The sequence below is a fragment of the Corapipo altera genome, unplaced genomic scaffold, assembly GCF_003945725.1.
Source record: "Corapipo altera isolate COAL_440 unplaced genomic scaffold, ASM394572v1 150, whole genome shotgun sequence".
NCBI lineage: Eukaryota > Metazoa > Chordata > Aves > Passeriformes > Pipridae > Corapipo > Corapipo altera.
Genome location: NW_020884941.1, coordinates 1,758,067 through 1,774,847, shown reverse-complemented (window position 1 = coordinate 1,774,847; position 16,781 = coordinate 1,758,067). Strand labels below are relative to the sequence as shown.

The window sequence follows — 16,781 nt, the reverse complement described above, 5'->3', positions numbered from 1 at the left end:
AGATGCCCGACCAACAAGGGGGAGGATTAGCGGGAGTGGGGGACCATCCGCACAGCAGGGCTGCCAGCGGGGCTTCCTCCCCAGCAGCACACCCCGCATCGATACCCGAGGGCTGCCAACCCGCTGAGGACGAGCTGGGGGTCGGGGCCACCGGAAGGTGGCTGGGAAGCCAGAGGTTGGGATGGCCAAAAGTCACTGAAAAGGCCACACGGGAATGGCAGATGCCTTCTGCCCTCGCTGGGGTACTGTGTCCCCTGGCACTGCAGTGCCATGACTGCTCCCACCCCGTCCCAGTGCAGCCAGGGAGGACACGTCACCCTTGTCCCAGCAGCTTTGCAGCAGCAGCAGCAGCACCCAGACCTGTCTCCGAGATCACCTTCAATGGCAAACCAGGCGGTGAAACTGGGCTTAATCCCACTTCAGCAACACATCCCTCCCTCCCCCTCCATGCACGGTGCATCCCGGGGGATTAAGGGTTAAAGCACAAATCCCCTGCACTGCCCTGGTGTGACCCACTTAGACCATCTGGCAGGGAGGGAGGCAGGAGCCTCCTTTCCCCCAGCACTGCCAGAGCTCACCCAGCATCACTGGCTGCCCTGGGAACAAACACCAGCACCCACAGCCCCCAGCTCCAGCACTGCCCTCAAAGTGGATTTTGGATGAGTTTTGGGGGACAAGGCAGCTCATACCACACTACAATGGCTGGTGGAGCAGGAGCAGGGAAGGCAAACACCCCCAAAAGAATCCCGCAAGCCCCCAGACTGCCATCACCTCTGGGTCCCAAGGATATCCTGAGGCATCTCCCACCTGGCTGTCCTCAGGTTCCTGGCACAGGCACTGCTGGAATATGCAGCAGCGCTGGGAGAAGTCAGGCTGCCGAGTGGGATGGAGCTCGCAGCCGCTGTGCTGTGGCAGAGGTCATGGCCAGGGAAGAGATGCAGCCAAAAGCTCAGCCAAGAGGGAGGAAAGGGGATCCTGGGGATGGGGCTAGAGCATGGTGGTGACACCCATCCCCAAAGCCTAGGCAGAGCCACCTTTATTGCAGGAGATTTAAAAAGCATTTTCAGGTTCACAAGAGCCAAAGCCCCATCCTTATGGAGCAATGAGAGGGAGTGAGGGCACCCTGGCTCAGCAAAAGGGGCTCAGGGCAGCGTAGGTGGTCCCTGTCCCTCACTCCATCTCTCCTCAGCATGCTGGGCACACAAACCCCTCAAATCCCACACTGGGATTTTGCATATACTGGAGCAATCTCTTGCAAAGGCAAGTGTGGGGTCAGCCCCAGCCCTGCGCAGCCTCCCCACACCACCTAGTCCCTCACCCCCTCCTGCACAGAGAAGCCTCACCAGACTCTGTGTGGGAAAAGGTTAATTGGAAAAGCCCCTTTCCCCATCACCTCATTTTTTCCTTTCACTCTGCAAACTGGTCAATAATCCATTTACTTTGGCAGAGCCCTGCTCTGGGCACAAAGCTGTGTTGGGGGCCAGATTTCATGCCCCACCCCAGCCCCAGCAGGATGAGGAGGGATGGTATTAATGTACTCTATTGTTCCAGGATGAACCATGGGTTTAGCAGAGCTTTAACCCCTCAAAGCTTCTAGAGAGCTTGATGGGAATTTCAATGGAAGAAGCTTTATCTCCAGAACCAGCAGGAAGGTGGTGCTGAGGGATGGGCCAAGGGCAAAGCCAGCTGGAAAGAGGGAAAAAAAATCACCTTCTGTCCTGGGAACACCACCGCTGCCCCTCAAGGATGCAGGACTGAACCCTTAGCCCAGGGCACCCAGCAGGGATGGCTTTGGGCTATGCCCACTGGGGGGATTCCTGGCAGGACCCCCATGCAGCAGCTGAGCCCCTTGGCACTCCACGAGGACTCAGAGTCAGACAGTAAAATTGGTGAGGAGACGGGCAGCCCTGGCCTAGAAACCATGCCAACGTCTCCACCACTGCGGGAAGCGCGGGGCCGGATCCAGGGCAGGGTGTTTTCAGGGGACCAGCTGTCAAGTGTGGGAGAAAACAGGAATCCAGATGGTCATCTTAATTTTTCATTTGGCTAACTGGTCTCCCCATCTCCTCTCTGGTGCGCTCTGCTTGCTGGCACCACAGTCATTTGCTCTTAAATTAGCCGGGAGTATCGTCAGGGAAGAAAGGCGGATCGGAGCAGTGGCGCAGCGAAACCTTCAGGAAAAACAAACCCAGAGTGGAGCTGGGCACAGAGGCCACTACGAAAGGATCTGCTGCAAGCCATGGGGCTACTCTCACCATGAATGGGGAGCAGGAGCCTGGCTCTGGATATTGCTGGACTATGAGCCTGTTGCCAGCTTGGGGACATCACTGTGCACCCCGATGGGGACCCTCTGCAAAGCCCCTGGAGGCGTGAACCTGCCCAGACAGCAGCCTCGGGCTCCTAGCAGAGCCCTGTGGGATGTGAGCCAAGCCAACAGCCCTGATGAGAGGAGCTGGGAACTGCAGTCTCCCTGTCCCCACAGCCCTTGGTTCAGCCCCCCGAGCAGCAGAGACCCTCTGTGCCTGGGGACAGGGGTGAGCGCAGCATGTGCCCTGTGGGTCCCGGGGAGAGCCCCGCCGGGCTGACCCCGCTGGACACGTGTGGCGAGGACAGCGGCACAGACGGCCACACCGCAGGGAATAGCCCCGGCCCGCGGCATACGCCGCGAGGAGACAAAAGACGCCGGGCTCCACTGACACGGGGACCTGGCAGCACCGTGGCCAGCTGTGTGGGGCACACCCCGGCTTGGGGACCCCGTCGTGCAGGGTCTGACAGTGCTGAGGTGCAAACGGCGGGTCCGTTTCACCGCGTGCCGAGAGCTCCTGGTCACTGCATGGACAGTTCCCTTCCTGCCAGAGCCGGCACTGCCAGCAGAACAGAGAGGTACACGCGTTTGGGAACTTTTTAATGGAACTGCAAACACCCCGAGCTGCCGTGCTCAGCCCCACCAGGATGTCCGTGCAATCTGAACTGCCGTTTAGAGCCGGGCATCGTTCCTGGCACCAGGCTGGCTGTATTTCCCCAATACCTTAATTTATTGCTGTATTTCACCTCCAACTGCAAGATATTTAAGCAGGACGGCTCATTCAGGCACCTTCAGGCAGGAATGTGTGTGTGTGAGCCAGCACCCAGCCTGCCAACAACCCCTTTGGGTGCCGACCATAGCTGATGCAAGGGATGGAGAACAACACTGTGGTTCCTCTCCCTCACAAAGGCTGAAGCCCTGCAAACGCTGCCTGTGTAAACAAGATTTGCTCTTCTCCTTCGGAAGCTTAAGCCATGCCTTTCCCATTTTCCTACCCAGGTTAATGGAAATCAGAGAGACTGAAAAAATTCATGCTCAGCAGCTGGGCTGCAGGGGCAGAAGTGACCCCCATCCTCACTGTTGCTCACAGCCTCCACTGGCACGGGAAGCATCCGAAACAGCTCTCTCCCCATGAGCTCTTTATTCCCTAGTACAGGCTGAGCCCCCGATACCCAACCCACTGCAGACCAAGCCCTTCTCCTCTACAGACCCATCACCTCCACGGAACTTTGGGTTGTTGCCCACACCAGGCGAACAGCAGCCAGCAGTGTTAAAAACAGACCAAAGAGAGAAGAGAACAAGCAAAACCCTCCTTTCCTTATAAAAGCAGTGCAAAGAGGGTATTTTTAACCAATATTGAGACAGTCAACAAAATAAAGCAGGTTTAAATTAGATTGTGCATGCCTGTGAGGAAGACACACGGACCCTTGCCCATGTGACAGCCCGGCAGAGTGGCTCAGGGGGTACCTGCAGTCCCCCTGCCTTGTTTCATGGGTTTGCTCAGCCTCTGGCAAACATGAGGGGCACTGGCCTCCCTGGAGCAGGAGGACAGGGCAGGCACCAGATGTGCAAAGCCAAGGCTGCTTGGCTGTGGGACCGGGGGGACGTCAGCCCCAGAGCTGCCCCAGTCCATGGCAGTGACCAGGCTCCTTGGGCTGCACATCCCTGTGGTGTATCAGCCTCCCCTCTGTGACAAGGCAGGGTCCAGCTGAAGAGGGGCTGTTCCCCATCCCAGGCTTCACCTTCCCTGATGAAGGAGTAGTGACACAGAGACAAGACAACCAGCAGGACACGCACCCCAGGGCTCTGCTCGGCAGGAATGGAGCTGGCCACACTTTCTGGCTGATGCCCCCCACCACTGTCCTCCCTCCATAGCCCAGCTAGAACTTTCCATACCCTCACTGTGCTCCCCTTGGTGTGCAGCAGTCAGCCCCTGGACTCCAAGCACCACCAAAGTTTCCGAAACCTGCCCTGCTCCAGAGCACAGCACCTGCCTGGGGAGGGGGCTCAGCCAGCCAGCATCCCCTTGCCCCGGGCATGGAGAGGATCCCCTGGGTCGTCCAGCCACTAACTGGCTGGGTAGGGAGACACTCAGAACCCTCCTGATGTTGTGGAGGAGACTGGAGGTCGAGCAGGACGCGAGGTCCCCCAGAGCCCCCCCTCCCGTGCCCCCGCATCCCTTACCTGGGCAGCGGCTTGCGGGCGGTGATACTGGCCACGATGATGCTCTCGGGTCGCGGCATGGCCACGGCTTTAAAGGTGCCTCGCCAGAACTTCTCGAAGAGCTGCTTCTCGCCCTGCTGCACGCCGGCCATGGCCCCCGGGCCCCCCGGCACCGCGGGCCGGCCCCGCCGCTGTCCGCGGTGCTGAGCGCTACATCCCCCGCGCCGCCGGCCCGGCCCCGCTCGGCTCGGCCCGCAGCCCGGCCCGCTGCGGGAAGTGCGGCCCCGGCCGCCCCCGCCTCCCGTTTTGTGCCGGCGGGGCGGGCAGAGGGGCCGGACCCGCCGCCGTCCCCTCCCCGGCACCGCCCCCGCCGCAGCTGCGCCCGGAGCGGCCGCGCCGAGCCCGGCCCGGGGAGGGGAGGGGGCGGCTCCGGGGGACCCGCGGCCCCGCTCGGCAGGGGCTCGCTCCCCGCCACCACCACCGGCCGCCTCGCTGCTCGCCCCGACCAGGTGGCTCTGGGGGGCTCGACCCCCGCACAGACCCCGGGACTGTCCTTGTGCCATCCCATCATTACGTTCCCCAGCACAGGAGACACTTCCAGCTCGCTGCTGCATGGCGGGCACCCCTGCACTTTGCCCTTTGCGGGGCACAAACCCTCCAGGGCAGAACAAGTCCCTGTCCCCCCACAGAGGTTACCAATAGCCTTTGTGTTTGCCCAGTCCCAGCCAGGCACAGGGAAGAGCCTGGAGACAAGAGCTGGGGGAGAAAGCAGCAGGAGTCCGTGGAGACCTCTCTGTCCATACTGGGACCTATATGGGAAAGATTTTGGAAGACAACCCCTTTCTTTCCTCCCTCTCCCCATCCTTTCCCATTTATCTGGAATGGAGCACGCAGCCCTGGGACTGCGTGGCAGCAGGCTGGGGAATCCCACAGCAGGGTCCCAACCAGCACAGAAAACAATTCCTCACCTTCCAAGGCAGGATTTGACCTGCCGGGACTGGGCGCACGGGAAGGGAAGAAGGGCTGGGGCGGTGCAAGTGCAGTGCTGCGAGATTTTCCTCAGCCCCTGCACCGAGTACAATAAAAACGTCTTTGGGAGAAAATGCTTCTTCTACCAGATGCTTTGAAGCACAAGTAAAAGCTGGTGACCTTGGATGAATGAGACTCTCTCTATTGTGCCTCAGAAACCCGCATGATACGTTTATGTAAGCGGCGGGGGGATAATGGAGCCCGGAACAATAGGCAGTGGGAGCTGGAGAAGAAGGAAAATCACAGGGAAACTTAATCGCTTCTTTGCGATAAATACAAAATTAGCAGAAGGCTTGTTCTGGCAGCGTTGTTTGCTAACTCCTCCTTCCCTGCCCCGTTTTGCTTCCTGCTCCCAGTGCCAGGGCTCTGTCCCACTGATACCCAGGGTCAGACAGCCCCGAGCTGTGTCCCCACGCAGAATCACAAAGCCAGAGCCTCGGCGGCACGCGCTGGACAGCGCCGGCGGGATTTGTGCCGAGAGGCCACGGACGGCTGGAGACGGATCCTGGGGAAGTGGCGGCAGTGGTAGCAGGCACGGATCCAGCAGGGCTTAGAGAAACGCTGTCAGCTCTGCCAGACATTGCCTAAAAGCCTGATAGGGAAGGACGACATTCATGCACAGCGGAGAGATGCTCACTGGGAGGCTGCTCCCCCCAGGAAACTGCCCAAGGGCGACGGCTGGGAAAGGCTGGTTGGGAGCTACAGCTCTGCTCTGGCCCAGGGCACACTGTACGTGCCATGGGCAGGAGGAGTCGGAGTGGGGGCCCTCCGGGGACTGTCACGGCCAGGAAAGAGCAGAGGGAGCAGGGGAAAGGGCTTGAGAGGTCTAGATCAGCCACGCTGTGAAAACACGGCTGGGGAGGGCACAGACAGCACCCATGGCAGACACAGCAGGCACCCACCTCCCCAGAGCAGCCACCACTGGACCATCACTCTTCTGCAGCAGTTGGGCAGGGACACGGACTCCCCACCCAAGCAAATCAAAGCTTGGTTTTCCTATGGCCCTTCCAGTCATTCCTGTAGCACACAGCCTGTTCATTAGGAACCTCTTTCCCTTCAGAGCACATTAAGCTCACCGAAGAGAGATCAGGTGTGAGTACACACATGCCCTGGTCTCTGATTTGCTGGTGAATGACCTAGTTGTGGGGTGGGGGTCAGGCAGGAGCCTCACTGGCACTGTCAGCCCGAACCCTCCCCTTGTGTCTCATTAACCAAATACCCTGCTAGGCATCAGCATCCCCTGGGCTTTGCAAGATGAGTCCAACCACTCCCAGCTGTGACCAGAGTCCTCGTGGCACTCCAGGGCATTTCACCCCTTCCACTGCTCTAATCGCCCGAACGTTAACTCCCAAATAAAAGGAATAATAAATGTTTGCACTATTAAATTAGCAGCACGGGTGGCGTGTGGGCAGGAGGGAGGCTCCGATCGTTACAAGAGCCCTCTCTCCTGGCGTACCTTGTGGAGACATCAGTGAGCCAATTAAGCAATTGGCTCGGTTAACGGAGGCTCCCAGGAATAGACTTCACTGCTATAGAATAACTGCACTGTAATAAATTGTCTCATAAATAAACAGCCTGAGAAAGCATTACAAGATACCCAGAAAAAGCACTACATCATAAGCAGAAACAATGCTGTATGTTTCTAGTGTGTCTATTAACCCGTGGCATTGCCAGTGGTCCTGCAGGGATCTGTGGGGCTGGTGCCACGGGGGTGGTCACGGCTGCAGCATCCCCAGAGCCCTTGCAGGTGCTGCCCACCCTGTGGGACCACTGTTTGCCAGCAGCAGGCAGCTGCGGGTTACCCACCCTGTAGGACTGCCATAAATGCCACCCCGGGTTATTTACAGCCCCAGTGGTAATGTGGGTCTCTGCCAGGTTCAAACATTTGCACCCAAATGTGTGCAATAAACTGCAGCAGAGAGAGCGAGTTCTGGGATGGGAACAGGGAAACTGGGAATTGGAGGACAACTGCACAACTTTCTCCAAAGCAAAATGAATAAATAAAATATAAAAGTATAAAATAAAATATAAATAATATAAAAGTAAAAAATAAAATATAAATAATACAAAACATAAAAACTCTCTTCCTTAGAGAGCTCTTCTTCTGTTATTTTGGGGGGGGGGTAGTTTAGTGGCACAAAGGGCTGAGCCTGGGCTTGAAGGGTTTCCCCTTTCTGCATGGGGGTCTGCAAACCAGGTTCTTCCCAAGGCTGCTGGCCCCCAGCCCCATTTGCTGCACCCAGCTCTGCAGCCCTACAACCACCTTGTTAAAGTTTAGCTCAATGAAGAAGATTTTATTTGTTGATTTTTTTTCCTGCACCCCACAATTAAACACCCAGGATCCCCTTGCCCCACAAAGCCCCTTTCAGGGTCAAAACCCCATGGGAAATGTGAATGGGACCTACTTGGCTCAGGGATAGGTGGGAATGCTCAGGAAACTCCAGCTATCCCTCCTCCTGCTTTATCCTCTGCCACATTTAAAGGGCCCCATCACCTCATCCCCTCTTACACCCAGGCTTCAATTTTGGGGGTATGGAGAGAAGAGAGAAGAAAGGGGTCCCTGCTCTGGTGAACACCCACTGTGGGTGTTTGGCTGCTGTTGAGGAGGATGAGCTCAGGGCCAAGGGAAGAAGGGATCAGCAGGATGAAGCTGTGTATGTGCAGGAGGTACCCGAGGAGAGGGAAAGGAGAAAATGTGTTTAACTAGGATTAAATTTTAATCTGTTCCCCCTAGTAGAGAGAAGAAAGCTGGGCTTGTCCTGGAGCTGCACAAATATTTTTCTATAAATGTTGAATTTTATTTTTTTTCTTATTTGGCTTGTATGCACAGGAAGAGCCAGAGCCTGGTTTTGCCCAATCTGCCCCGTTCTCACCGCCATGTGCCATTGGCATGGTCCTGCTCTGCCCATTCCCCAGCCAAACAGGTTTACTGCAAATGCAGAAAATCAATAATTATCTCTGGAAGTATTCATTATCATCAAGAGTCAATAAACAAAGGCTGCGAGTGCCCTCTGCTCATGGCACTCCAGAAGCACCTACCAATTATTCCCTTGACTCAGCCAGCCCTGCCTGGCAGGAGGGGGGCCCCCCCACTGCCTGCTGTAACACACTGCCTGCTTCAGCCAGGGAGAAGGAGGAAGAAGGGCTCCTCACTTAAAATAACCTTTGCAACTGAGATGTGAACCTTCAAGGTGATGCACGGCTCCACTTCGGATGCCGTGGCAGATGTGGGTGGATGCTGAGCCAGCCTGGCCATGGGGTTACCAAGGTGGAGGGGCCAGGGGATGCTCCAGTGGGGCTGGATCCAAGCTGGTTTTCCCAAGAAAGGTGGCATGGAGTGGGCTGAAGGGTGGGGAAGCAGCAGTGGCCATGGGACAATGTGTACCATGTGCCCAGCTGGGAAAAACCCTTGGATGGTGGCAGGTGGCCAAGAGGCCCCATTCTGCCACTGAAGAATCTTCAGCCCAGTAAATGCAATTTTCAGAATCAAACTGTTGCAAGAGAGAATTCACCATCTTTCTAATGGGAAATATCTGTTTTATGGCTCTTTCTCCCCCCCACCCCCCCCCCCCCCCCCCCCTCAAAGGCTCCCAGCTGTCCCTGCAGCCTGTGCAGCCCTGGGCAGAGTCCAGCACCCAAATTTCCCACTCCATCTGCCCCCATATCCAGGTGCATCCAAGGTCGAGTCACTTGCCAAAAGTCTTTTTTTGTCCTTCCTTTCTCCACCTGTGGAAAAGCCATTTTCACCCACAGGAAACCTGGGAGCACCCACAGCCCTGGGGCAGCTGCAAGGCTGTGCTGGCCCCTGGGGCAACAGGATGCTGGCAGTGACCTCCCTGTCCCTTCCCTCCATCTCCCCACCCCGTGTCTCTCCAGGCAATAAATAAGGGAGAGGCTGGGAAGTGGAACTGCAGCTTTCCTTGAAGAGCACTGAGGCTGTGGGCACTTGAGTGCATCCATTGCTGACAAGATCATTCATCAGAGCCTGGCTCGAAAGCTTCAGGATGCTGGACATGGCACGAGGGGGCTGTGCAGCCCTTGTTGAGGGAGGAGGGAAACCTGCGGGGTTTGGGTGTGAAAAACCACAACGGGAACGGCACCAGTGCGGGGTATCACCCCCAGGATGCCTCACAGTGGACCCAGCATGCCTCTCCATGATCTCCACATGGACACTGGATGCCTCTCCATCATCTCCAGATGGACACTGAGGACCTGCCAAGCCCCTTTGTCCCCCTCGCCAGTGCCAAGTGTCTCCCCCCTGGCTTCTGTGCCGGCCTGAGTGGAAGCAGCCGGTTTCTCTGTCGGCAGGAGGGGCCTCTTCAGCTCACCTGCCCGCACGTCTGCTCCAGCGAAAGCCCTTTTCCCTCCCTGCTCACCTACGAAAGCCGTCCAGCTCCGGTATTTAGGGGGCAGTGCAAGACGAAAAAGCGCAGGGACAGATGAGTGCGAGCGTTCGCAGGTAAAGCCATTTGCAGCTGCTGGGAAGGGCAGAATGAAAGGGCAGGAGGAGAGGGAGGCAGGGAAGCCAGACCACGGCCTTTCTTTCCTTTGGCTCTGAAAAAGCTCCAGACTGGGGAGGGGGATGGAGAGATGGAGCTGCAAATGTGATTTTTCCCCTCTGAGCGGCCGCGGCGGCGAACCGGCCCCCGGGGACCATGCGGCAAAGCTGCGCAGCCGCCGCTGCGCTCCAAGTGCCACTGCCCAAAGGTCAGACGCAGCTGGCAGAGGGGGACAGAGCCCGTGGCCACGTGTGTCCGGGCAGCAGAGGCAGGGCCTGGCTCTCCAGACGAGGAACAAAGGGAGCAAATTCCCTCGCTGTGCTGCGGGAGGAACAGGCACCCCCGACCGCAGGCAGAGGGTCCCAGATGTGCCCGGGAGATGAGGAGGGTGAAATGCAGGGCTGCCCTCCTTCCACTGCCTGCCCCGCTGGCAATCAGCAGCTTCCAAATCACACACACAGTACCCTTGCCTTTTGGGGTAATTACTGGTTAATGGAGCAGAGGCAGCTCGGTCGGATCCCAGCCTCCAGCTCGGGCTGGCTGGAGGAGGGGGTTTGGGGATGTTCAGCCCAGGTTTGGGCTGCAGAGCAGGAAGGCACTGGGCTTTTGTCTCCAGCTTTAGAAGGGTGGGACAGGTCAGACCTGGGATGCACGTCCTCCTCCAAACCAGCACTGAGATGTTTCCAGTCCTGGCTCACTCTGGGTGTTGGTGCCAGCCCGGCAGGGCCAGGTTCTGCTGCCTGCTCCTCCAGCACCTCCCTGCCCTGAACCCACGAGCCAAGTCAGGGGCAAGAGGAGGTTTGATTCCCCCAAACTGTTCAAGCTTTAAAACCCCAGACTCCAAACCTCATTTCACACCGTGAGCCCTCTATCCCGAGCCCATCGGGAATGGCAAAGATGCTGTCAAGAAACACAGATCTGGCCAGAAATCCAAAGCTATTTAACCAAACCTGCCTGGGGAACACTGATGGGACGGGTGGTTTGACCTCATGCAACCACCTCTTACTGAGTTTTTTTCCCCTGGATTTTTCCCCTCAGGATTATTGCACTGGGGCAATGGGAGCTGTGGACAGGGGAGCCCAGTTCTGCCTCCTTCACCCCTGCCATGCAGGGCTGCCCACACCATGGGGGGATGGAGCAGGAGGGAGCAAAGTGCTGCGTTCTGGCTTTTATAGACTATTACTGATAATGGAGAGGAACAAAAATGCTTTAAAATAAAGCACTTGAGGGCGTCAGCCTAAGCGTTAAATAGGCTTCTGCTGAAACGCTGCTTCCGCTGAAAAAGCTTCCTGATTTGGATCGGAGGCATTACCCTGCCTGGGAGAAAGATGGAGCTTCGATAAAGGCAGCACCACCCTGGGAAAGGAGCCCTCGTGCTCCTCCTGGGGTGTGGGATGATTTCTGCTTTCTGCACAGCTCCCTCTCCCCACCCACTTGGGGGTGCCTCAGGAGAGCAGGCAGTCTCCTAAATTTTAGGCTTCCCATCCCAGCGGAGCAGTGCTGCTCCTGCAAAACACACGGAGCATTTCACAGTGTTAATGGGCAGCACAACTGCTAATGTGTAAACTTTAGTGCTCCAGAGAGCGAACGGAGAGTTTGGGGAGCAGGCACTTCCCATTAAGACGCACTAATGAAATGTGAAAATGTTTTACTGTGCTGTAATTTTATATATTTTCGAGCGCAGCCGCAGCTGCAGCATTGTGCCATTTGTGGCTAATTCAAGCACAATTAAACCAGGCTAAATTACAGCCAAGCGCGCTGCAGGAACTGATGTGACACGGGATGTGTCCAGGGGCCCCAAATCTCACTGACCTTGCTGTCACTGTTGGAGCTGGTTTGCAGGCCGGATCAAGAGCCGCCGGCTCCTGGAGCTTGCCAAAAGGTCATGGCAGATCCCTGAGGACTGTAGGATTTGCTGTCCAGGGTGACATGAGGGCTCCACACCTCCCACGGGCTCCGGAGCAGTTGGGGGCATCTAGTTGTGCCCAGCTTTCGGAGAGATGCTCTTCCCTGTTGTCCATGACTGAGAGGCCAAGGCTGTGGCAAACCCTTCCCATTTGTCCAGGGACGCCCATTTTCTCTTGCAGGAACTGTGATGTTCTTCCTGAGCCATCTCCTCAGCCCCCAATTTGCTGCCTCCTGGGGAAGCTGATTATTCTCAGGAAAAAAAAAAACTAATTTTTTTTTTTTTATAATGAAGGAGCTGGTGAGATTTTGTTCTTCCTTTTGGGTAAAGGAGGAATAGAGTACCTAAAGGCTGGGTCATGGCCACTGGCATCCCCTCTGTAGCATCTCGAGCTGCGCTGCTCCATTCAGCAGCCATAGAGTCCCACAGCCTTGGGTCCCACGTGGTTTAGGGTGCAGAGCCTGTTCTCAGCAGTCTGGAGTTGGTTTTTACCTCTGATAGCTGAGGATGGCCTTGCTTGCTCCACCCAGGATAGCTTAGAGGGATTCAAAATGACCACCAGACAGCTCAGCTGCTCCTGCAGCCCCCGGCACAGGGAACTGCTAGCTTTCCCAAGGGCTTCTTTAGTTCGTTTAGGCAATTGCATTAAATCCCCTGTGGCCACTGTTTTCCAGCTGAGCCAGGTTAGACCCAATTTAGGTCAGTGAGAACAGGGCTGACATCGTCTCACAGCCTTTGGGGATGTTCCTTGTGCCTAGGGGCACTCTGTCCCTGCAGAGCCCCCCCATGTGCCTCCCACCATTCCTCCAGGCAGGTGGGTAGTGAGCTTGGCACAGAGTCCCCAGAAAGCTTTCTCTAATACTTATAAATAAATACTTATATGTATGTATACACATATATATATTTAATGGGTGTTTCCCAAGGGCAGCCAAGGAGCTGAGTTGATGGCACAGACTCTAGGAGGATGTGAAGGATCTGACCCCAGAGCACAAACTTGGGGGAGGTCACAGGCTCCTTCAGCTCTCTGGGTTCCGGTGAGGTCTAGAGAGGATGTCTGTCTGTCTGTCTATCCAGATGAGTGACCACATTGACACTGGTGTGTCTGAACTGGAGAGTAAGCCTGAGTGGCCACCTGGGGCAGCAGGAACAGGGGATCTCATAATCCTGACACTCAGCAGAGACTGCAGTAGCATTGGGCAGCGCGGTAGAGTCAGCCTTCCCAGCCCACCCTCACCTCCCTCTGTGCTTCTCCCCAAAATGTGGGGCAGAGGTGACTGAGGGCTGGTGGGCACGATCCAGGGCCCCTCAGACAGCCAAGGGTGATGGGGAAGGCCACCCCGTCCCCCACCTGCCTAAACACCCCCTCGGCTCCTCCTTCGGGTCCTCTTGTCTGACTCACAGCCCCCTCTGCTCCTGCTGCCTCTTACAAGCCCCCGTTAACCAAGCCATGCCTCATCAACTCCAATTAGCAGGCAGGTCGTTTCCAACAGCCGTCATCCAGCTCCAGCACCCACGGCCGGGTGAGCAGTGCCCCGGCATCCCCTGGTGACGCTGGTCCAGCACCCGGCGGGCACAGATCCCATGGATCCCGCCTCTGGAGGAGGCTGCAGCCAGGGCCAGACCTCCCCAGCGCGGCCGCCAGCTCCGCTCTAATTAATCCAATTACAGCACTGCGTTGGCGGCGCAACCGGTGGATTAATTGCGGTTTGTTCCAGGTAGATGGAGGCGGAACCGCTCCCGTATTCAAACTGGCTCGTTGTTTGCTGTTAACTGTGCAAAGCCCAGCCTCAAACCCGGCTGGGGAGGAAGGAGTCCTGCCACCGGCATCACCCTCATTGGGAGAGCGGGGAGCTCGCTCCTCCCTGGGCTCACGGGCTGCCTGCAGAGCCCTCGCATCGCTCCCAGAGACAAATCCGCGCCTGAGACTAAAAAAACAAAGAGGGGATGATGCTGTGAGCGGGAGTGCAGAGCGGAGGGCTGCTTGCTCTCAGATATATATATTTAATTTTTTTTAATAGAATAAAAAGGAGATTATTGGAAACAATTAATTGTTCGGACTGTCAAGAAGATGAAAGTGTCAGGAGTAAACAGATGCTGGTCACGATTCAGCACTCATTAGGCAGGAGAAGGATTCATTTCATATGCATGATTAACTCCTGGCCACTGATTTACACAGCAGATGATCAAAGGAGAATTAATTATTCCTCAAGCCAGGCTGCTGCCAGCCCGACCCCTGTCCCTGACGGCGCTGCCGACAGCACTGCCCGTGGCCCCCAAGACCAGGATCACCGTGGCTGTCACTGCCCAAGGCCACGCCCGGACCCAGCTGTGTGCTGTTTGCCCCCACAGCCCTCAGCCCACCCATCCCACCATCACGGCCCAGCGTCAGAGGATCCTGGGTTGCACCCACCAGGCTCTTCCAGCATCACTATGAACACTGGAGGGGTTTTGTGCCGCCGGGATGCACCGGCTCTCTGACACCCAGCTCAATCATCTCCTCCCCGTTAGCAGTAATTAACCCAGGAACGTGTCTCTCCACTTGACACCTTTTCTTTCCTTTGTGATTGATGGAGTCTCTCGCTGTTACAAATCCACGCTGTAATTAAAGGAAGGAGCTCCACTCCCTCCACCTGATTTATTTTTTAATACCGTCCCCTTTTGATCTCGTCTCTTTCTTAATTAAATTACGAGCTGTGAATCAACACCACTACCAAAGAAAGCTGCTCTGCCTCGCTTGATTCCCTCCTCTGAGAGGAAAGAGTGTCTCCAAATCCTGGGGATGGTGAATTGCTGAGAGTTACAGGAAACACCAGCTCTGCTCTTGCTGAGATTTCATGAGGGGCACAGGGACTGCATCCTGGTGGGCTCGTGGAAAGGAAACATGAACACCCCAGGACCAGGGTACGAAGCAGGAAGCAATGCTGTGGGGTGATTTTGCAGCCATCCCATGTCCCTGCCAGGTGATGGAGGACATGGGGCAGCTGGCAGACCATGGCCCCATCCCAGGCATCACTCTCCTGCCTGTGCTTGGTCTCAAGGAGGGGAAACCCTGACAGAAACAGCACCTGGGCTCTGCTGGGATTGTCCATCTTTGGGAGCAGCAGGTCGTCAGTCTGCAAAGCCCCCTCAAGGCTCCACCTGCTCCGGGGGCTCAGCCCATCCTGGAGCATCCCTGCCACGTGCGGTGCCTGGCCCTGCATCCCTCCTGCACCACAGCACCCCGGTGCACTTCCCCTCCTTGATCTGAGGCCACCACCAAGGGAAAATCGGATGTCAGCCACCTCACCCGGCAGAGCCCTTGCCCACCCCGGGCACCCGGCGTGGCCGAGGCACATCCCCGCGGCTGCAGGAGGGCAGGGAAGCCGCGTGTCACTGAGCTGAACGGCACAGCAACTCCCTCCGTGCGGTGTGGGTGATGACAGAGCTTTTAATGACGGATAATGGTGGTTTGCATTTAAATATACCGCACTGTTGACTCATGACTGCAGCAGCACCGGGACAGGAGGAATAAATCAGGGAGGGATCCCAGCAGCCTCATCCCACTGGAAGCATCTCCTGTGGACACCATGGAACGAGGGCAGGGGAGGCAGCAGATACACCCTCTGCCTCATCCCCCCACCGAGTGCAAATGAGCCTGATGCCAATTTAATGAACTCTTGATGACTATCGCCTTTATTTTTAAATCTGAATTCCCGCAGGAGTCACCTTCAGCAGGGAAGCAGCCCCTCCCTGGCGGGAGCGTGGATTGATTGCCTGTATCTGATTAGCAATTATACTCAGCATACTTCAGCAGTAAATACCATCACCCTGGGCTGGGCACGAGGTGATGGCAGACTGTGGGGTCCCTGAGGAGGGTGCAGAATGGGGCTGGGAGCCCACAGGAATGGGAGTGTGGTGGTGGCTCTGGATGGTGATGACAACCACCCTGGGCTCAATGCCCGCACAGTGCAGAGCAGGGGCCACAGGCACCTCCTGGCTGGAGGAGACAGTCCCTGAAATAATTTGCTTCCCAAAGATTTTAGAGGCTCCATGTGGAAACCATTGGAAGCCATTGTCAACTCTCCCTCCCCTGCTGCCACCCAGCTGGTACTTACAGGCATTTATGAATTGTCTTTAATATGGCGTTGGAATATTTGCCCCATAAATTCTTAAGACCAGATTTATCGGTGAGCTATTACTGACATTATAGACTATTAATAAATCAGTTAAACCCACAGAAAAAATTGTATTCCCACATTTTACGTTGGCACAATAAACATATAGGAAGGGCCATAAGGTAGTGCAGCAGCTGGGGGTGGTGTGCGGCCACCATGGCAGTGGGGCCATGTGCCGTGTCCCTTGGGCCACCTGCCTTGCCCCAGAAGCCACCAGCCATTCCTTCCCTGTGGGAATGCACAGGGCTGAGTGAGCAGCCAGACAGCTCCTGCAGCAAAGCCTGGGATACCAGCCTGGACACAAAGGATCTCAGCACATCCCTGTTTCCCAGGTGGCAGAGGTGCCCCGGGGTAAGGAGGGTTTCTGCACACTGGAGTCAGTCCCAAGGCACTCAGGAGCACGGAAGGGACACAGGGGACAATGCTCTGAGTGCGCTGCCTCCTCTGTTTCCAGAGAAGAGCTATTTGCAGAGCCGGCTGCTTGGAGTACGCAGCTATTTCTGGGAGAGGCTTCATTGAGAAAAGCCATCTGGAGAAAGGCGGCGGCGGAGCCACGTCTCCAGGAGCAGCTGGTCCCGCGCCGGAATCCGGTGTGTTTCCAGGGCCCTGATGCACAGGGAAAATGTGGAGTCTCCCTTCATGCCCAGCCATATCAACTGGCTGGATATCGGGCTGCTTTGTCCCTAATTCAGAGCTAGTGAAGCCTAATGGTTTTATCCCCACTT

General features: G+C 56.5%; 1 protein-coding gene across 4 annotated transcripts in view; it reads right to left on the bottom strand.

Moving 5' to 3' along the window:
* SRRM4 (serine/arginine repetitive matrix 4) overlaps positions 1 to 4,694 on the bottom strand; it is a 48,563-nt gene extending 43,869 nt beyond the window's left edge. For all 4 annotated transcript variants that reach the window (XM_027661612.1, XM_027661613.1, XM_027661614.1 and 1 more), the window contains exon 1: positions 4,490 to 4,694. In XM_027661612.1, the coding sequence (XP_027517413.1) occupies positions 4,490 to 4,620 (131 nt within the window). In that variant the 5' untranslated portion in view covers positions 4,621 to 4,694. The remainder of the gene's footprint in view (positions 1 to 4,489) is intronic.
* Positions 4,695 to 16,781: the final 12,087 nt, after the last annotated feature.